This window comes from Coenobita brevimanus, chromosome 62 (genome assembly GCF_032717465.1).
Source record: "Coenobita brevimanus isolate Jiangsu-jjx chromosome 62, ASM3271746v2, whole genome shotgun sequence".
Taxonomy (NCBI): domain Eukaryota; kingdom Metazoa; phylum Arthropoda; class Malacostraca; order Decapoda; family Coenobitidae; genus Coenobita; species Coenobita brevimanus.
In genome coordinates, this window is record NC_137015.1 from 4,105,909 (window position 1) to 4,128,438 (window position 22,530).

Below are 22,530 nucleotides of genomic sequence, written 5' to 3' on the forward strand. Positions count from 1 at the left end.
AAGGGGTGGTTAGAGTTTACTGCTCACATAATACCATCCAGGGATGAGTGAGGCTGGTCACTGTCATCTTAAATGTCAGTACCAGCTTGCCTAGCCCCGGGTTCCTACACTCCTCATGAGGCGTCATAGGATTGGATGATGGATGGAAGGATGGATATATATACTGGTATTTACATACATACATACATATATATACACACATTTTCATTCATTTGTCATCTAATCCAATAGCCCCGGGCTCCTATGCTCCTCATGGGGCAACGTAGGATTAAATGATGGATATATATATATCTATATCTATATCTATATATATATATATATATATATATTTATATGTATAGCAGCTAATGACTGAACTGCCAAAATATTGATATGTCAGTGCATCGTATTTAACATTGTGCAGCACTTTCAAAACCCTGTGCAGTACACCATGCTTATCCATGTGATTCATGGTGTGTGTTTGTGTGTACATTTATATATATATATATATATATATATATATATATATATATATATATATATGTATATATATATATATATATATATATATATATATACACACACACACACATACACATACACATACACAAGGTCCTTGGTGTCAGAAAAATGAATTGACCAAAAGTCAGCACAAGGAATTTTTAATGTATTGTACTGACTAACCATGCTGTTTTGATGTACCTGATGTAGATGAAATTTAATTGACAAAATATTATTTGTCCAGCCTGTTAAAGCCAAGGGCCAAATGTTGATGTATTAGCCTTACTGACTGGAGGTGCCGTGTTTATGTGTATATAGACTGCCCACTGTACATGCAGTAATGTCAGTACAGTATATCAATATTGAGAGTACCAATCATTCTATGCCTTTAACTGTAAGTCTTAGTTTTCTTAAATAATTTTATAACATTGCGCATAGCATATTATTGACTTTTAGTTTGTGTACGGTTTGGTGACTTGTGCTTGGTGTAATGTACACACAATTCAAGGAGTAGAAGAAATGTGAAAAGTTCTTTAAGGCTCCAAGAGGTTGATTAGGCATGATTCATGCTGCCTGATAAATGCTCATATTTTTAGCTTGTGATATATTTTAGATGTATTACAAGGTAATGAAAGGTTTGTTGTAATCTTTCAGAGCTGTAATTATTAAATCATCATCAATTCAGTCCTTTAAATATCAACACTACATAACAATATTTCTGGTTACAGTAGTCATCAGTTTCACTCGCCTTGCATGTAAGTGCAAAGGTCATCAGGGAATGGTGAAAATGAGTAAATGGCCAATTCCATGAAAATGCAGTTTCAATAAATCCACCAAGATTTCCCCAAATGTAAGCTTTAAGGTTACACAAACAACTTGGACAAAAATCTGTTGAAAATGTCTCAAGTGACATACCTATTTTCAGTAGTTCACACTTGAATAATGGTAAAAAACATTAGTTTAGAGTATTAACCCATGGGGATGAAATATGGACCAGATGGAAAGAATACTGTATTTTGAAAGCCTGATGGATGAGAATAGAGACAGCAGAGTGACTGTAAACATGATTGGTTTAGGGGGTATGCTAAGGAAGAGGAATAATCCCCCGAGCTAGACCTCATTAGATTATATAGCCCTGACAGGAGAGTGCTACCTCTCTCAGCATGGCAGCCACCCAGGCGGGATGTGAACTCAGCCTCACAGTCTCAAGCCCGACACCTTACCACTGAGCTACTGCACTCCCCAGGGGTGTGCAGAGAAGGAATGCAGTGTCAGGAAACATGACACTTGCACAGGTGAAGAACACTGTGAAGCGGCTGAAAAATGGGAAAGCAGCTGGGACTGATGAGGTGTATGCAGAGATGATTAGGTCTAGTGGAGAGAGTGGAATGAAGTGCTTGTTGGAGATATATAAAGAGGCAAGGATGGTTGAAACTGTGCCAGCAGAATGGAAAAAGGCTGTGATTGTACCCCTGTACAAAAATAAAGGTGTGCAAAGTAAATGCAAGAATTATCATGACATAAGTTTATCGAGTGTGGTAGGGAAGGTATACGGAAGAATTGAGAAAGTAAGAGAGATATCAGAAGTCCTAGTGAGTGATGAACAGGGTGGCTTTAGAAGTGGTAGAGGATGTGTGGATCAAATATCTACAGTAAGGCAAATAGTGGAGAAGGCTTGTGAGAAGGACTATAAGGTGTTTATGGCAATCATGGATCTGGAAAATCCATTCAACTAAGTAGACAGAGAAGGATTGTGGAAGGTTTTGTGCATGTATGGTGTAGATGGTAAGCTGCTAGGTGCCATCAAGAGTTTTTATGATGGTAATGAAGCATTTGTAAGGCTAAATGGGCACCTACGTGAATGGTTCATGATCGGTGTGGGCGTGCAACAAGGTTGTGTGATGTCCCCATGGTTGTTCAATATACAGAACCTCCTGTCCAGGATGTTAATATTATCGCCTGAGGGTCCCGTCTAGGACGAGAAACTTCTTGGACCAACACAAGACCATATGGAAAAAATTAATTTTGTCACAAAATCTTTGAAGTGCCCCGTAAAAACATCAACCTAGACCTATTCTGGCACCAAAACAAATTTCCTCACCTTGAAAGTGTGTGTTTCTGAGCTTGTTATCTCCAGCTTAGTAGCCTGAGGTTGTGCTTCAAGGGGTTAGCAGATGGTTTCCTAGGCATGGTTACGTAAGGAGAGGCAATAACCTAAAAGCTAACGCTGAATGCAATACGCAGTGTGTCCACGACGCTCTGTAGGGGGAGGCAAAAGCAAGCCCCGCTTGCTCATAACGTGACCTGATGCCAATACTGTATTTTATTGGACAACATCGTAAGCACGTCACTCCCGGGCAAGGGAACTGTGTTGGACCGGGTGAGACCGCTCCTCAGATTTGGGCTGTTATGAACCGATGGTTCCGTACTGAACGTATGCAACTGTATTACAGCAAAATATTGGATTATTATTTATGGTCTCCGTCTTGGACAAACCCGTCTTGGATGCGAGAGTACTGTATATATGGATGGGGTGATGAGAGAAGTAAAAACATGAGTAATGGAGAGTGGGATGGTGTTGGTAATGAATGGTGTTGGATGGTGTATCTCAAATTTTCTGTATGCTGATGATGCAGTACTACTTGCAAATACTGCCCAAGAACTTGGTAGACTAGTGCAGAGTTTTGCTAATGTCTGTGAGCATCGTGCCTTGAAAATAAATGTAGAAAAGAGTAAAGTGATGGTTACTGACAGAGAAGGTGAATCACAGTGTGATGTTACAGTGAATGGAGAGATGCTGGAATTGGTGAGAGAGTTCAAATACCTGGGTACAGTGATAGAAAAGAAAGGAAATTGTGCAAAACAAGTGGAAAGTAGTGTGATACATGGAAGAAAAGTAGATGGTGCAATGAAGGCCTAGATAAGAAACAGAGGCTTGAGTGTTGCAGCTGAACGAGGGTTACATGAAGAAGTGTTAGTGCCAACTTTACCATAAGGATGTGAGACTATGGTGTGGCATGAAAATGAAAAGTCGTGAGTAAGAGCAGAGATGGGATTGCTGAGGAATATATGTGGAATACAGAGAGTGGATAGGATACGAAATAATGTGGTTCGTGAAAGATGTGCAGTGAGGAAATCTGTGGACACCAGAATCGAAGACTGTGTATCGAGATAGTATGGTCATGTGGAGAGAATGGATAACTATTAATAGAGTGGTGAAAAAGGTACATCTAAGCAAGTCTGAAGGAGGAAGGAGGCAAGGTAGGCCAAGGAGAAGGTGGAAGGATATGGCAGATGAGTGTGTGAGGATGAGAGGTATGGAAGTCAGTAAGACTAGGAGACTGACAAGAGACAGCTGGCTTGATGAATGTTGTGAGAAGAAGTGCATGCTCAGGGATTTGGCGCCCCTTTTTAACATGGCAGCGTCCGGATTGACTCTTTGGGATATGTTTAGGTAAAGCTACAGAATGTGGTGAATGTTTCTTGGATAGAGCCAGGATTCCAGGGGCTTGAATGATAGGTGAATAGAAGAACGACCCATTGGATTGGGGAAACTTAGGCTGTCTGGACAATGCTAATCCTCACCCTGCCCTAGGGTGGGGAAGGAGGTCCGGATGATGATGAACATTAGCGTACATAATGGGTCAGTGCCTTTTAAATTTTCATTTAGGAATTATTGATACTAAATACCATGGTTATTAAAAGTTATTTAACTAATGAACATACATCGAGTCATTAAAAACACTAAGAGCAGCAATGTATAATATATTGTACAGTGAAGCCCCACGCTTAGTGGCATCATCATTCGTGGTTTCATGGTAAGCAGTGGCCTGCAAATATTCCCAAACAAGGTTTTGTGTGAAAACCCCTCCATTCACAGCGAGAAAAATGTAAACAGACCGCATGCATAGGAAGCGATCGTCACTTATTTGCTGCCATTGCCACACACCTGCTATGCTCCATGCATCGTGTGTTTCTACCTGCTCCCCAAGCCTTTTTTCCTGTGCCTTGCGGCTTGCGTTCCTGGTTTTACTCTTGTGCTATGAATTCCTGTTGCTCTGGAGGTTTGGGAGGCGGTCCTGGGGGTGAAAGAGGGGACGGTAGGAAGTTGGAACTGCCAAGTAAGAATCTCACTCCAGCCTTCCAAGTGAATTTCCATGTCTATTGTGTACTTTGTATTAATACTAGTTTCTTTTCAGATGTAATCAGTAAATTTTACACTGCATAAATGAGTTTCAGGGGGAACTGGAATGGGACCTGGAACCATTTAGCCTATTTACCAAAGGATCAGTGCTTCAACTTTAGCAGCTTCATGGTTCATGGTACTTTTCATGGAACCATTTAGGCGCAAAGCGTGGGGCTCCCCTGTAGTTATAAAATTAATAGAATGTTTGAGATAAATCTACAAATTAATAATGTGAAGGAATGAATACAACATACCGGTACATTAATCTTTCAGGTATACATTTTGCCCCTTACTTTATAAAAAGTCACTGTCTGCTGCAATCTGCTCCCACAGGAAATTGGAGATGAAAAACTGAGAATGTGAATTCTTGTTGAACTTGAATGGAGCAATATCCTTCTTGTTAGGTCGGAGGATAACTGAGGAGTACTGGTTAAGGAAAGTTATACTGACTGGTAGAAAAACTAAATCTGTACCGTATGTGTCTGTGTGTGAGATCCAACTTATCCTCTGAGGGAGCAATAGCTAGAATTTGACCAATATTGGTCAAGTATGAACTAGGAAGGGGTATCTATTATGAGCAGTGCCTGTCAAAGTGTTGCAGTACTGTACTACACTTCACCTTAACTATGCATAAAACAGCCATCTTAGTCTGAATACTGAGCTGTAACAAGATCAACACTAGAATATGATGCTATAATGCTAGTCAAGAAGATGTGCTATGGATAGGGTGCTAAGCCATAGCATTATCGTATTCTGCCCCTCAGCTACAGAAAATAAGCTGCAAAAGATGAACTACAGTTAAGTTTGAGTGTGTGACTATATATATGTTATAAGCTACCTGGTTGCAATCATACAATTGCACATGAAAAACAAAATGATAATAATTTGTGGCAGGTGGGGGTGCTCACCATCCACACACTCAGTGTTGTACTGCTCTCAGGTGACTGTCCTTCCCTCTCTTCTTTCCTTCCTTCCTCTTCTGTCTTTCTTTCCTTCAGTCTTTCCTCTTCCTTCTGTCTATGGGTGACTCTACACTGAGTGACTAGCCAAGTGGTTTCTTGTACAACAGGAAACCATTTACTATGCTGGGTAGTAACCATATAACCAAATTATGGAGCCTGGTGGTTTAGTGGGTAATTAAGGCACTCCAATTGGATTCAGCCTGTGCAGGGTTACATCAAAGGGGTGGTTGGGGACTGGGGTTAATTCCTCACATAATGCCACTCAGGGATTAGTGAGGCTGGTCAATCATCTTTAATGTCAGGACCAACTTGCCTAGCCCTGGGCTCCTACACTCCTCATGAGGCAACACAGGATTAGATGATGAATTAATGAATGAATAATAACAATAACTGGTCACTGTTTTTCAAAGTGCCACTTCTTCCAATAAGGAATTCATTGGAACTCAACAGAGTGCTTTCACAATGGGGGAAAAAAAAAAAACTTCATATACAAGCTTAGCAGAAGTACCAGCAATTTGAACCCTTTAGTTATCCGTCACAACTCAGTCTTCCCAGATCATAGCTCCTTGAAGAATAAAGCTTTGAGCAGTCCCGTAAGAGTCAACAGAGTCAATTGGCTCACTGATAATGGCAATTTATATAACCCAGGGGCAATATGAGAAAATGTGATCAGAGAGAAATGACTGATGAACACCACTAGGCTCATCAAGGCACTTTGTAATGTCACACCTGCGTGCACCGGTGGAAGTTTCAACAGTTCTGCAAGATACTTTGGTTCTCTAAACTTAAGAACCTTGACAGTATTGAGAGATGGTTTAAATTCTATTCTGGCCTTTTCTGGTAATTGGTGTAACTGGATTTGAACCCACACTAGGTCATTGTAGCTGAGTGGCAAATATGAAAACCCCATGTCTCCTAGGCATTCAAGCCTTTAATATATATGTGAATTTGTCACACTCATAACTATGGAAAGTTTTAAGTACGGATGGAAAACTTTGATGCTGTAAAGAGTTCTTACGAGAGCAAAGCATGTGTAGTAGATGAATGTCAGAATGGTTTGTTTAGCATGTGTTGGTGTGAGAAGAATGTGTAATGTCACAATGGGTGTTCATTATCATCATCATAATCCCAACCCTTACATAAATGATGGAGTGAGGCAGAATCCTGAAACAAAGAAAGCACAACAGTGGGAGAACCATCAGTATCCCAGTGAAGTAGGCCACACAATCACCAGCTCCAGGCTACTTAGTCCTCATTGTACTCAAAAACCCCTCCCACTCTTCTTTCTTCTCACACTCCCTGTATTGCTTCACTGTATTCTTTTATACCACATTTCCCATAGGATCACTTTTGAAGTTTTCCCTGTCTTCAAGTTTACATGCCTTCTCTGAAAATGTCAAGATCATCTCAATGTATTTTACCATTTAGTAATTCCAATCACTCAATTATCACTCTTTCTCCATTTATCCATCATCCAATCCTCTACTGCCCTTGATACCAAGAGTGTAGGGCTCAGGGCTAAGGTTAGTCTGTACATTCAAGATAAGGACAACCAATCACATTCCCGAAGTGACATTATTTCAGCAATAAACCCCAACTATCCCTTGGACTCTTACCTCTTACAGGCCACACCTGACTGGAGTGACACCTACTAAAGCCACCTGGCATTCAATCACTGGTTGCATGGCTACGAGCCAACAATTGTTTCCTCAAGTACAGGAAACCATTTGACATGTCACTCACCGCAGTCAACTGAAGATAATACAGTATGACTATGAGTAAACAAATGATTGGACTCCCACCCACCATATCCTCTCCCATTCTACAGGACTAATACATTTCTTTTACAGATGGGGAGCATTATGAGAAGTAACTTCAGATAGTTTGACCATGTGGAAAGAATGGAGAATGAGAGAGCAACTAGGAGAGTGTAGGTGAGGTGGAGGGAGAGACTGAGGATGAGATGTAGGGATGAAATGGCAGAGGACTGGGTGACTTGGAAGCAATTAGTTTGTGTCCAGCCCTTCCTGGACAAAGGTGTCTGGCTATACAGTAGATACAGAGACAGGCAGACTTTCAGTGTCCATTCTGCTTTTACCTGCAACCGTTTTGGAAAAGGTCATTTCAAGACCCTGTAAACTAGAAAGTTCTCTGTCACTTACTATCCAGGTTCTATTGGCAGTACACAATTTCAAACCAACCATCTTGCCTTTAAGAGTAAAAGTACTGCCAAGTTCTCCAATTACTCTTCTCACCTGAAGTGATCTCTCTAACCTCACAATCCATTTTGCCATGTTCATACAATACAGTTCACAGATGTTTCAAACTACCAGCCTTCTCCAGCAGTCTGCAATTCCTCTCACTAAGCTGCACTTATGCTAAAATCTGTTGTCATGTTCTTTCTCTTCTGTGGGTAACACTGAGTCTCATATTACCCTTTATGAGGTGTAGGAGCTGAAGCCCTGGATGCAATCTCCCAGAATATTTAGGGCAGGTAGCATTTTTTATTGAAAACCTCCACCTTCCCCTTTGGGATTAAAACTGAAGAATGCAGCACCAGGGGTCATATTCATATGTTCCCCATGACGTGTTTTTGTACTTGCATCTTCATTCATAAACATCTAACAAATACTTCACAAATAAACCAGTGACCAATGGTAAAATTTTACGACCATACAAAATGACTCTGGTAATTCATTTTTGAAGGCTTGATTAGAGCAAAAACTGGTTAAGGTCTTTTCTAAATACTGCCCATGACCTTCACCCTGACTAATACATTGCAACATTAGACCACTGGGGAATTTCTTGCTTACAAATGGTAAAGGATGCCTGACAGTCTAGTGGGTTGAGCTACTCCATCCAAATGTAGCTGTAGCTGGTTTACTGCTAATACAATGTCACTTATGGACTAATGACTAGTCACTTGCTTTATGTATCTGGACTGAATAGCCTAGACCTGGCTCTCTATGATCTTGACAGGGCAACAGAGATACAAGCAAATGAGGAATGATAAAACTTACATTTCAACACAGGGGAGTAACTCAAGCCCTGGACTCCTTCACTCCTGATGGAACAATAAAGGAATGGATGATAGACAATCAGCAACTCATGCTCCCTTGTCATCATTTAACAGTAAAAGGATACAGCCCTCGATGGTGTCCTGTGGAGCGCTGTAGTCCCACTTCAGGTTACTCACTCTGGACAGTGTTCCAAGACCAGTCCTGCATCAATCAGAGATAAATGCAAGTCATCATCATCATCCTGTCCTATTTTTTCCCACCCACAGAGGGGGTGAGGTAGCTGGGAAAAAGGAAAACGAGACAACAGAAGATCTAAGCAACTGCAAGCTCAATGAAACTGACCCCCCACACATTCAATCACCATGCAAGCCCATGGAATCCTGACTCCACTTCACGGGCATAACTACCCACACACATGTGCGTCATGTTACCACATGCCCAAGCCATATCAATCTACTCCATCTCATCACATCATTAATACATTGTCCCATCATTCCTCTATACTTATTCATTTGCAGTCTTAACCTCCCCCAGACCTGTCATTCAAGAACATAACACACACCCATCCAGCCACTCTCAACTCTATGTTTGAGCCTACAAATATCCTCCTCCTTTACTGCCTAAATCTTACTATCATTTAGAATTACACTCCTAACATGCACTGCCTTCAAGGATCATCTCAAAGTCAGGACAGGCAACATCTCCCAACACTTTTTCCAACCACTCCTTACCCTTTTTACCAAGCTAGCTCCAGCCCCACCTCCAGCATATATACATCATGTCCCCCAAATAGCAAATCTCCACACACTATCCACCAAGATGAATCCTTTCCCACCTTTCTCCTTCTGTATACTCCCCACTGCATACTGCACACTAAAAATCAGTATTATTTTGCAACCTACCTCTAATACCACTATGTCATTTATTCACCCATTACGAGGCAAACGGTTTATATTCTTGAGGTAAATAACATTATCTCTCAGTTACATGAATAAAGCTAAGACTGTATTACCACTCTGCAGGTATTTATACAATAACAGACATAAGTGTTCAGTCACTGCTATACACTGCTGTCTAAGTAATTCACCCAAAAATGCACTGAAAATCTCACATGAAGTCTGGAAAGTCTGCCAAAGACTTTTTGGTTGATGAATTGGATTTTTTCTCCAACAGGGTGTCTTGTCTCTCTTTAAAAGTGATGCTGGAGGCAAGGGAGTCAATCTCCTTCTCCACTTCAGCCTGTAACAACAAAGTACGTAGTTATGCCTCATTATTTTCATTTATTTATTTTGCTATTGAATTACCGTACCTATTAATCTGACTTTTCCAACTACAGTACCCTGATTTACAGTCCCAACTACAGAAATAATATGAACTGTATTATTTTAAAACATATCCTTGACGCATGGTAAGGATTCACTGAACTGCACTGATAAATATTCACAGTTATTATCTAGCATATGCAATTACATCAGTCTGCAATGGAATGACTGAAAGGTCATGAGATCAACCTCTGGCTGGGGTAGAGGAGAGTCTGAAGCTGTGACTTTTGTTAAGTCTTCAGTCCTGTAATCCAGTGATGTATTACGTACTAGACCATATAGTACACTTCTTACTACTGAGCAATTTTATTCAATTTAGGGGAGGCACCTTGTAGTGGAGGGATTAATGACTTGTCCAGTTTCAAAAGTCTCTCTTATGATGATTAAAGTTATTTGGTGGAGCAAGAATAATAATATAAAAAGTCATCAGAGTGAAGGGATCTTCCACATGCCATCAACACCTCATAGAAACACACTTCTCCTAAATGAGTGACTTCCAGCACGTTTCTGTAAAGACAAGCACCCAAATGGTACAAATGAGGATGTGTGGCACCATCTATTACACATGGGAAGACAGCCAGGGCACATGGGTTTGAAACTGGGGGCCATGGCAAGATTCACACATAATAACAATAATTTCTGCACTCTGGAGTTCTTCAGTGAGGCACTGTGAGAAAAATGCAAACTGTAAAAAACACATGGAATTTTCAAAACTACCATCATCATCATCTGGACCTCCTTTCCCTCCCTAGGACAGGGTGAGGAGTAGCAATGTCCAGACAGCCTAAGTTTGCCCAATTCAATAGGCCACACTTCCATTCACTCATCATTTATACCCATGGAATCCTGGCTCCATCAGACAGTCAAAACTGTTTTATTTATATACCATACAGTGGGGCTAGTCAAAACTGTTTTATTTATATACCCAGTATATATCTAGAAAAAATATTCTACTGAATTTTATCATTATTTTTATATCACAAGATGTCATGTCAAAAAAAAAAAAAAAAAAAAAAAAAAAAAAAAAAATTATATGACAGAAGAATATTTAGTAAAAACAATGTTAGTTAGGGTAAGGAAATGAGATTTAGGCAAATGTAGTTCTGAACTGCAGTAGGGAGTATACAGTAAAAGCTTTTAACACCACCATACTCTACACTGTTGCTCTGACATAATATGTAAGATTATTAAGCAACGTTGGGTCTGGTTAGTACTTGGATGGGTGACCGCCTGGGAACACCAGATGCTGTTGGCATCCCTACGTGTCAAGTGGGGTTGGTGGAGGATTAGTGCCCCTCCCTGTAAAACAATTAACTCTAAGCCCTTGGCCATCCCGTGTGGGATACATGGCGTCTGGCGATGAATGAAAAAATGAATTGACAGTGTACACTGTAACAATAAGCTGATGAGAGATCATAATTGTCAGTTAACACCTTGAATCTGGCAAAGTATTATTACATTTTATTCATGCTCTGTTCAGATGATTAAAAGTGCAGTTCCTCTATTCCAAAATGGCTGGGATGAAGAGGCTATTGGAAACCTGAATGTTTTGGAAAACTAGAAGTATCATTACTATCAGTTATATGTATGGACGTCCATCTAATGGGCATTCCCTTTATTATTCATGGTATCCAAGCTCAAATTTACTAACCAACAGTCATCATTTTGCTGGTTCAAGTGTGAAAACTTAGCAATAAACAGTGATAATTTTTTGTCCACAAGAAGAGAACTCTGGAACAAAAACTTAAAAAATTTGTGGTTCAAGTACATCCAGCTTGAGCAGGGTTTGGTGACCAAACTACTGTGGCACTTAATATAACAACAACCTTATAAACTAAACTGGGAGTATTTTGGTGATAAATATATTCTTAAAAAAAAAAAAATAAAAAAAAAAATAAATAAAAATAATAATAATAATAATAATAATAATAAACTTCAGTAAACTGACTCTTTAAAAATTCTGTTGGAAAACTAGTATCTTTGGAAGTCTGGAATTCAGATTTGGGGACTGCACTGTACTCACCTTAAGACTGATTTTCACACTGCCAGAGTTTAACCCTTTCACATCGGATGGCACGTCAATGTGCCACTAAGGAAATGTCTGTAGCCATCAGGTGGCACGTATACGCGTTTTGGACTTTTTATATTTGTGCAGCAGTGCTGAGGGCCCAATAGTGGTTTAGTAACAGGAGATGGCAAGACTAAGGAGTTGCCATTGTAGGAGGACTATTTTATTGTCTATTATTTTTGTCACATATGTCAAGTATATACAGTATGTGGAGGCATACGGTATGAGATGTTTTGCTGCTATGGCAGCTTACTTGAATCTGATAGACACAATGTCTGATGACTCAGATTATGTTGTCAGATGAAAGTGAGAGTGAAAATGAAAGTGTTTAAAAAAAAAAAAAAAAAAAAAAAAAAAAAAAAAAAAAAGGGGCTTTGAGTTTATCATTATACTGAATGGCATACGTCTGGCAGTGGAGGAGCACCAACACCACAGGTTTTGACAGCTCACCACACAGGGAATTATTATTATTATTAGTTATTATTTATTTTATTTTTTATTTTTTACATTATTTTATACATCATTTTACTCAGGAAATTATGGTCTACTTTTTGGTGTGGAATATTTTACCAAAACAATTATCTTTATATATCTCAAAACCCCACTGCATGGGACATACAGCCAAAAAAAAAACACTCAAAGTGAAAGGGCTAAAACAGCTTTCACTTATTCCTTCACTATATGAAGTCTCCTCAAATCTCAATAAAATCAGCTAGAGGAAGCAACAAACAGAAAAATATGTCATCAAATTGAAAGGGTTATGGAGGCTCCCCAGTATCTCTCCCTTTCCAATTTATTTCTGGATCCAGTAAACTTGTATTTTTATGTACACTATTCATGCAGTGTATGCTGACACAAAGATGCTAAAAACATAAGAGAGAGTAAAACCAAACAATATTCAAAATAAAATTATAACAATGAAGTACTAGGAAGCAACCTAAGCCAGGGAGAATAACTGAATTAGTTTTGAGCTTGTGGAAGAAGAGCTAAGGCTTGGTGGGCTGCGAGGGACTAAATTAAACTCTGACCTTGTTTTCCTCTGCTTCAGCAATCTGTGACAAAAGTGCTGTGGCTTGAGGTCCAAGTGTTTCTGAGCGTAAGTCATCTAAGCTGCTCTGAACAGATTCTTGTTGATGCAGCAATTCTGGAATTATGGTAACAGTGCCTTTTTAGCAAACAACATCAACTGAACATTACAGTACTGTACAGATGTGTCCAGTTCTATGACATATAGTACTGTAGGCTTGCTGCATGACAGTAATACAGCAACACATTGTGCAAAAATGAAGCTTAAAAAAAATATATATATATATCAGATGTGTTGCAATTATGGTATGTTCAAATGCATCCTAAAAAAATTCAAATACAGGTACTGTGTAATACAGAAGGCATATCTGATTCAGAAACTGAATAAATTTGAAGAAGAAAAAAAAATCCCCTTTACTGTGGCTAATCACAGCAAAGTTTTCTACTGCTGACTACAGTTGCTTGTGGCAATCAAAGCATTAAAGATGAAGAATGTAAACAATTAGAAGGCAATGAAAACTTTTGGGGGAATGGGAGGAATGAAAGTAAAGAAAATGGAGGAAAAGGTAAAATCAAATTTGAAGGAGAAATGCACAAATTATCACCAAAAATTAACCCCAAGACTGACCTCTGATACTGTCCTTAAGGGCCAAGTATGTGTGTTCAGCAGTGGCCATTGTGTTAATGAAGTTGTTTTGGGCAGCCTCCAGCACTAAGGTGTCAGTATTTTTGGTTTCAGCTTGGGAGATAAGTTGCAGCGTCATTTGTTCCAGCCCTCGAAAATCCTGCTCGATGCCGCTTTCCCCATCTATGCCTTGCATTCTGGAAATCTTCCCGTATTTCTGTACCGAAAAATAAAATGCTAACAAATAACAGCTGTATAACTTAGTGACCATCAAGCCTAATGACTGTAAAATGTTAATACTCAATGTGGTGCTGCTCTCAGGTTACTGTTCCTTCCTTCTTTCCTTCCTTCCTCTTCTGTCTTTCTTTCCTTCTTTCTTTCCTCTTCTGGCTGTGGGTGACTCTACACTGAATGACAAGCCAAGTGGTTTCCTGTACACCAGGAAACCATTTGCTATGCTGGGTGGTAACCATATACTAGTAACCAAATTTTAGCGGCTGGTAGTTTAGTGTGTAATTAAGGTGCTCCAGCTGGACTAAGCCTATGCAGGTTTATATCCAAAGGGTGGATGGGGTTTATTGCTCACGTCATGCTACTCAAGGATAAGTGAGGCTGGTCACCCTCATCTTAAATGTCAGGATAAACTTGCCTAACCCCAGGCTACTGCACTTCTCATGGGGCAACACAGGATTAGATGATGATGATGATGATGAATAAGGGTAATAAAAAAATGAATCATGATAAACTATGTTATATGTAGAAACTCCACTCTGACAATCCATTCTCAATATCTACCGTAACAATATACAGTGCAGTATGTCCTTGTCATGTCACCTTTCTGATGTCAGGTCCATGGTAAATTATATAAAAACTCTCTTGAAGTTCCACTGATGCCATAGTTATATAACTAATCTGCCACTTCTCTCAAATTTACAATGCCATTAGTATTGATAACACAGATATTGGCCAACGGCCATACCGCGTTGAGTACACCGCTTCCCGTCCGATCAGCGAAGTTAAGCAACGTTGGGTCTGGTTAGTACTTGGATGGGTGACCGCCTGGGAACACCAGATGCTGTTGGCATAACGTTCTCCCTGCGTGTCAAGTGGGGTTGGTGGAGGATCAGTGCCCCTCCCTGTAAAACAATGAACTCTAAGCCTTTGGCCACCCCGTTTGGGATACATGGCATCTGGCAATGAATGAATGAAAATGAAACACAGATATTCTGGAATACCGTATATTCTTGACTTTTAACCCTTAGTGTGCCAGGTGAAAAAACGTAACTAGGAATGCCATGTGGGGTTTTGAATGACTCCAACTTAATTTTTGTATTTCTAACATATGCACAAAGTTACAAAAGTTAAATTTTGAACATATGTTGCTCTGGACACGGCATGTGTAGCCAATCCACCATGTGTCCTTTCTGTGTGTGTGTGTGTGTGTGTGTGTGTGTGTGTGTGTGTGTGTGTGTGTGTGTGTGTGTGTGTGTGTGTGTGTATTTTAATGAAAGTAAAATTTTTATGAATTTCTTCAAAATTTTTGGAAGCTTGCACATGTAATGAATAATGTAGTATATATTTTTAGGTTACATGATTCTTATTCATTCAGCATGCTCTTAACATAATAAAATAAATGTACAATACAATAAAACCTCAATAAGCCAACCCTGCAGAAGATGGAATTTCTGGTAAGTTGAACTCTGACCATGGTGTGACAGTGTTCATTCAAAGGGTTATAAACATTTTAGTTTCTTATATTCCAAGTGCTACATTTTAGTTTATTATATTCCAAGAGTTACATTTTAGTTTATTATATTCCAATAAGACTGGGTGGCAATGAAGTTAGTAGGGGAGTGAAAGATAAAAATGGTAGATTACTAATTGAGAAGGGAGAAAAAGTAAGCAGATGGAGAGAACACTTTAATGAATTGCTGAACAAAGAGAATGAAAGTAATGCGAGTATAGGTGGCCGGGGAATGGCTGGGAGAAGAAGGGAGGTGAGAAGACAGGAAGAAATCAGTAGGATGGAAATTGTGGAAGCAATGAAGAAAGTCAAAATGGGGAAAGCCCCAGGTAATGATGGAGTGTGTGGTGAAATGCTGAAGCATGGGGAAGAGATAGTAGCAGAATGGATGTGGAAGATGTGCAGATTGGCCTGGGAGGAAGGCAAAGTCTCGAATGATTGAAAGTCAGGTATAATTATTCCCTTGTACAACAGGAAAGGGGAAAAAGAAGTGTGTGGTAATCATAGGGGCATTTGTCTTCTTAGTGTAATTGGAAAAGTATACGGTGGGATACTTATTGACAGAGTTAGGGAAATAACAGAGGAATTAGTTGGAGAAGAACAGGGAGGCTTTAGGAAGGGAAGATGTTGTGTAGATCAGACATTCATTCTTAGATCTTTAGTGGAAAAGTATCCAGAGAAGGGAAAGAAGTTGTATGCGGCCTTCATGGATTTGGCGAAAGCATATGACAGGGTGGATAGACAAGGATTGTGGAAAGTATTAAGAATATATGGAGTAGATGGGAAGTTGTTGAATGCTGTGAAGGGTATGTATGAGGGTGCTAAGGCTGCAGTGCGTGTGGATAGTGAAATGAGTAAGTTTTTCTGTTTGAAGGTTGGACTGAAACAGGGATGTGTCATGTCTCCATGGCTGTTCAATTTGTATATGGATGGGGTTATAAAAGAGCAGTGGATGTTGAAGTGGCCCTAATGAGAGAGGGCAGTGTTTGGAAACTCCCTGTGCTGTTGTTTACAGATGATACTGTGTTGTTAAATGAAGCTGAAGGGGAGCTGCAAGGCTTGGTGGATGAGTTTGGGAGAGTGTGTAAGAAACGGAATTTAAAGGTGAATGTAGGGAAGAGTAAAGTTACGGTCTTCGAGAGAGGTGAAGTCAGTGAATGTACAGTGAGGTTGGATGATGAGGAAATGGAAAATGTGAGTATATTTATGTACAGTAATTGGGTGGTGTGATGAGTAAGGATGGAAGTTTGGAGGGTGAAGTGCTTGAAAGGATACAACAAGGAAGAAAGGTTGCTGGTTCCTTGAAGGCAGTGATAAGAAGCAGGAAAGTGAGCATGGGAGTGAAAAAGTTGTTACATGACAGTATTGTGATACCAACTCTGACGTATGGAGGTGAAGCTTGGATGTTGTTGGAGGGACACAAGTCAAGAGTGAAAGCAATGGAAATGAGTTATTTGAGAGGAGCATGTGGAGTAACATGGAGAGACACTGACAATAGAGAATGTGAAGGAGCGTTGTGGTGTGGATGCGGATGTGATAGGATGCATTAGGAGAAACACACTGAGGTGGTTTGGCCATGTGGAGAGGTTGGAGAGTGAGAGACGGATGAAGAGAGTGTATGAGTGAGGTGGAAGGGGAGAGAGGGAGGGTAAGACCAAGGATGAGATGGAGGGATGGAGTGGAGAGGTACATGAGGGAGGGAAGTGTGAATTGGGAGCAGGGCAGTGAAATGGGGGGGGGGACAGGGTGACGTGGAGGCGATTTGTTTGTGGCCACCCCGTATAGTGGATTAAGGCGTCTGGCAATAGACAGATAGATAGATAGATTGATATTCCAAGTGTTACATTTTAGTCGCTAGCTTCCTTTCTGGTCGTTCTATAGCCGCTGTCGTAGACGGCCATCGTTCTTCTCCTAGATCTATCAACAGTGGTGTTCCTCAGGGCTCTGTCCTATCACCAACTCTCTTCCTTTTATTCATCAATGATCTTCTAAGCTGTACATCTAACCCTATCCACTCATACGCTGATGACTCCAACCTTCATCTTTCCATTCGGTTCCCGCAACGCCCATCTCAACAGTTACTTCAAGAAACAAGGGATGAGGCTATGGCACACCTAATGTCTGACTTGGCTCATATCTCTGACTGGGGTAAAAATAATATGGTTGTCTTTAATGCATCTAAGACTCAGTTCTTACACCTATCAACCCGACAAAATCTTCCACAGGTATACCCACTAATGTTTAATAATATTCAGATTAATCCTGCATCATCCTTGAACATGCTTGGGGTTTCATTTACTCGGGACTTATCTTGGAAAGATCATATTACATCTCTTGTAAAATCTGCTTCCAAGAGATTGGGTGTGCTAAGCCGACTCCGCTCTTTCTTTACCCCTGCACAATTGTTGACTCTATACAGGGGTTTGATCCGCCCCTGTGTGGAGTACAACTCTCATGTGTGGGGAGGCTCCCCACATACAGCTCTTCTCAATAGGGTGGAGTCAAAGGCTTTTCGTCTCATTAACTCTCCTCCTCTTACTGACTCCCTTCAACCTCTGTCTCTTCGCCGCACTGTTGCATCTTTATCTCTTTTCTATCGCTACTTTAATGGTCACTGCTCCTCTGAACTGTCTGCTTGCATTCCTCCACCTCTACGACGGGCGCGTAGCACCCGTCTGGCAGCAAACTCTCATCCCTTTTCTGTCCAACTCTCTAATGCAAGAGTTAACCGTTACTCCCAGTCTTTCATTTATGCAACAGGTCAGCTCTGGAACTGTCTCCCTCTGTCTGTATTTCCTCCTGCCTATGATCTCCAGTCTTTCAAACGTAGTGTGTCCAGGCATCTCAAAATGATCGGATCTTGAATTTGGCTCTCTATTGTATTTTGTTTTTCTCTTGGAGGGAACTGTTACTGCGGGCTCATGGCCTTTGGTTCCTTCTTCCTCGCATAAAAAAAAAAAAAAAAAAAAAAAAAAAAGTCTATTATATTCCAAGTGTTACCTTTTTTTTTTTACTGATTGTAAAGTGAAGTACCGTACTGTAATTAAGTGACTGTTGCACCTCTCCACCTATGCAACCTCCTATCTTAGCCTAGCCCAGTGGTTTCCAACTTTTTCTAATTCTCGCCCTCCCTCACTGAATGACACGTTCCCTGCACCCCCCTTCCTCAAATACTGTATTTTACTGGCATAGTTGGCATATGTCAATAAATATCATAGATTGTTAATCTCTGAAATTGATTACATATTCAGATAACTAGATTTCTTATTCATATCTGAAATATTATCTCCATATTTAAAAATTACTGAATTCCATCATAATTCATAGTTTTCAAATATAATTACCCTTTTTATCAAGCCTTCGTGCCCCCCCAGGCAGCCCTTTGTGCCCCCCTAGGGAAGCGCGCCCCACAGGTTGGAAACCACTGACCTAGCCTATGACATGCACTGAATTGTTTTTATTGTTTATTTTATTGCTTTATGATTCTTTCGGGGTGGTAGGTGGGGGTGCTCAATATCCACTCACTTTTTGTAGTGCTGCTCTTGGGTGTCTGCCCTTTTCTCTCCACCATCCTTCTTTCTATCCATCCTCTTCTGTTTTTCTTTCCTCTTTCTTCTGCCTGCGGGTGACTTGACACTCCCTCTTGTGTCTTTCTTTCCTTCATTCTTTCCTCTTCCTTCTGCCTGTAGGTGACTCTACACTGAGTGACAAGCCAAATGGTTTCCTGTACACCAGGAAACCATTTACTACATTGGGTGGTAACCATATAACCAAATTTTGACTCCTGGTGGTTTAGTGGGTAATTAAGGCGCTCCAATCGGATTGAGCCGGTGAAGGTTTATATCCAAGGGGTGGTTGGGGTTTATTGCTCATGTAATGCCACTCAGGGATGAGTGAAGCTGGTCACTCTCATCTTAAATGCCGGGACCAACTTTCCTAGCCCCAGGCTCCTACGCTCCTCATGGGGCAACGTAGGATTAGATGATGGATGGATGGATGGATTCTTTAGTTTAGTATTAATTTTAGTGTTATTTATTTATTTATTTATTTTTGCAATTATTTCCGGTTACTCATAAAATTTGTTAAGTCAAACCCTTGAGCCCCATATAGTTCGACTTATGAAGGGTTTACTGTATTATCAGTTATAACACCATAGAAAAACAAAAAAAAAGCAATATCATGGAAATAAAATGACAAAATTTGGTTGAATCTATGTTTAGATCATAAACAAGATTGACATTTATATAAAGAAAACCCCTGAATGATATACAAATCAAGTAAAAATAAATATAAAGAAGACCAACAGAAAGTCCCTGAATGATTTTAACATCAGATAAATCACCGCAGGTGTCATTATCAGCATCAGAAATGGAAGGACCTTCTACAATTATCCCCTGCTGGCTATAGGACATCTAAACACTCAGTGACATGGTCATTAACCCGCCCCATCCCAACGTTTTTGGACTTTTTTTTTTTTTTTTTGCTCAAACATCCGCTTTTGGTGAGAAACATCGAAAATTCATAGAGAAATCGCTCACCTGAGGTTTAAAATACCCGATTTAGGTACAAGTCCTTCCTTACCTGACTGGGTTTTCTAACAGGCTGGCACCAAAGAAAACGATTCTATGGGAGGGTAACTATTTTATCCATTCATAAACAGTATTTATTTATTTACTTGGTACGAATTTATATGCAGTACAAGAGTATATTGGTTTTCAAACAGTAATATAGGCATTATAAGCATTGTTTCACTCACTAACTCATCACCATTCATGACCTTTTTTTTCCCACATTACCTAATCATCATTTCTTCCTCTAATGCTATGTAAACATTGTCCTCCACATTGTCATCGATTGGGGAATCACTCTGCCGCTGAATGTCTTTATTGGCCAGGTCACTGGTAACAGGTGAATTTCCGAGACAATAGTGTGCAGGGGGGGGGGAGAGGTTATGCGGTGTAAGGCATTGTTCCTGCTTGGCATCTTGTAGAGGAATAGAGGAAGGTGTCCTGTATATACGTGCCAAAAATCACTCGCGAAATCACTCACGAAAATTGAAAATTGTGCAAATTAGGGACCTTGCAATGTTGCCGCATTAATTCACGTCGCCGGGATGGCGCAGGTTAAAAAAAAAAAAAAAGTTACACTGAATGCTAGGTGAGGTACCGAATGACCTCCAATGAAGTTAGCGCCCTCCTAACTCCTGAACTATACAAGTTTTTCCATTCAAATGACCAAAGACAAACAGTCATGGTTCGCCAGATCCCTAAAATAAGTGGCTAAATGGTATCATTTAAAAAATGCGTTGGGGTCAGTCTGACCCCACATGGCATACGAAGGGTTAATGAGGACTCCCTGTACAGTGCTGGAATCCAGAAAAAAATCTCTCAGAATTCAACACTTGAGCTGCAACTGGTCTGGTCTGATCTTTTTAGTGAGTGAAGCACAAAGAGGAACTGGCCAAGAACTGTAATTTTATTGAGCTGGGGGAAACCTCTAAGAATGGGTCAGGACACACCAGTGATACAACAGACCTTTCCTGGGACTGTGAAACACTCAACAATTATATTACTGGTATCATTAATGCCTAAGGATTTTGATTCTGCATCTGAGAACCCTCTTCTCTCCCACTACATTAGTACATAATCTCTCCTGGCAACCACACAGTTCAAATTCACAATTACTTTATTCCTGCCATCACTAGAAGGTTATAATCAGCATAGAAAAGATTTTTCAAACTAGAGGGGTCAGATGTGGCCTATTCTAAATTAACTATTTCACAACTATTGCTTGGTCCTTCTGCAGCTTAATAAAAATGTCTGGTATTAGCATGATTAAAACAGAAAAAATATGTGACTGGATAGGAGTTAACACCTACAAGAGGGCAACGTTTGATGGAAGGAAACTGGGGAAAAACATACTGAACACAAAGACAATACTGCCTGAATATCGGAAAAAATAAAAAGAAGTTCATGACAACACTACCTAAGTAACCTAACCCTAAAAACTCAGAACTTAATCATCTATTGTATCAAATGTGTGGAAAACTGATGACAAAATTATGGGTGAAACTAAGGTAAATTATGGATATTACACAAACTAAACCTAATCTGACTGTGAAAACCATATACATTAGTTCAATCCTAACCTTGAAAAAATGGATGGTAGAAAAAAATGCCTTTCATGATTTGGCATTCCTAGGTTTGGCTTAGGTAATAACCAAGACGAGGTGCTTAAGTTTAATAATTACCCAAATAAAACGACCACTTACCTATGACAAGTAGTTATACAAGCACAGTACTGCTAATTTCACCTATTTAATTGTGGTGTGCAGCTTTTCTCCGGATTCAAACTCCCTCAACAAATTACAAGGTCTCGTCCCAACCCTGCTCTTCTGACAGAAGGTACAGTGGATTTTTAAGCATATTTTTACTTAACCTACAATTTGTGAACGATCAGCAGTGAACTTAAGTTTGCTGATTTTTAATCACATTCAATGTTTAAGAGTATACACAATAATCAAGAATCAAATACTTTTATATATATATTAAAAAAAACGAAGTTAGAAACAGGCCTTTCGAAGAAGTAACGCCCTCGACTGTAAACAAACGCGAGGCACGACCCAAATGCGTTGGATTTGGACGACCTCGGTGTTTTACATTCGCTGACGACCATGGACTCCTCTCCTGAGCCAACCGTGATCGTGAGGGCGCTTAAAGACTTTGATCAGTTCGTGAGCAGCGGGACAAAAGTGCGGGAAGTGCTACATGGCGGCAGTGCGAAGCGTCTCAATTTCTCCCATGTGGACAGTGACAACAGCTTCTTGAATGTTAATAGGGCCAGTATGGTGTTCTCATCGCGTAAAAGGCCCCTCGACTCACTTGTTGGGTTTGGTGAGTGGATATTATGTTTAGCTGCAGCACGAACCAAGCTTGACGAGTCCTAACCCAGAGGTGACCGCCTCATAGGCTACTTCAATCCAAACCTTGACATCCATCGGCCCAAACCTTAGCATTATTTGGCCCTGACCTAGGCATCCTGTAGTTCTACTGGTAACTGACATTCTTTGACCCAAACTGATATTCTTTGACCCTACC

The 22,530-nt window shown here is 40.2% G+C and overlaps 2 protein-coding genes and 1 non-coding gene across 3 annotated transcripts in view; 2 read left to right on the top strand and 1 right to left on the bottom strand.

Moving 5' to 3' along the window:
- Positions 1–4,960: 4,960 nt before the first annotated feature.
- Positions 4,961–13,885, bottom strand: LOC145403939 (uncharacterized). Its single transcript, XM_080275541.1, has 5 exons — positions 13,693–13,885; positions 13,067–13,182; positions 9,760–9,887; positions 8,773–8,849; positions 4,961–5,082 (listed from the first exon to the last, which is right to left on the bottom strand). Exons 1-5 carry the CDS (start codon positions 13,883–13,885, stop codon positions 4,961–4,963), a joined length of 636 nt encoding a protein of 211 aa, XP_080131667.1.
- Positions 13,886–14,654: 769 nt separating this feature from the next.
- LOC145404150 (5S ribosomal RNA) lies at positions 14,655–14,773 on the top strand. The gene has a single exon (XR_013898119.1). It is a non-coding gene; the product is annotated as a 5S ribosomal RNA (ribosomal RNA).
- Positions 14,774–22,041: 7,268 nt separating this feature from the next.
- The window catches only part of LOC145403978 (mitotic spindle assembly checkpoint protein MAD1-like), a 28,252-nt gene continuing 27,763 nt past the window's right edge, over positions 22,042–22,530 (top strand). The window contains exon 1 of the mRNA XM_080275579.1: positions 22,042–22,326. Within this exon, the coding sequence (XP_080131705.1) occupies positions 22,107–22,326 (220 nt within the window). The 5' untranslated portion in view covers positions 22,042–22,106. The remainder of the gene's footprint in view (positions 22,327–22,530) is intronic.

Bases quoted from the DNA above. Each gene is read 5' to 3' on its own strand.
- LOC145403939 (XM_080275541.1), bottom strand. From the start codon at position 13,885: ATGCAAGGCATAGATGGGGAAAGCGGCATCGAGCAGGATTTTCGAGGG. The intron at 13,183-13,692 runs GTCAGTCTTGGG...CCATAATTCCAG, and splicing joins CCTTAAGGACAGTATCAGAG to AATTGCTGCATCAACAAGAA. The intron at 5,083-8,772 runs GTATCCTTTTAC...AGTACTCCTCAG, and splicing joins ACAGGACACCATCGAGGGCT to TTATCCTCCGACCTAACAAG.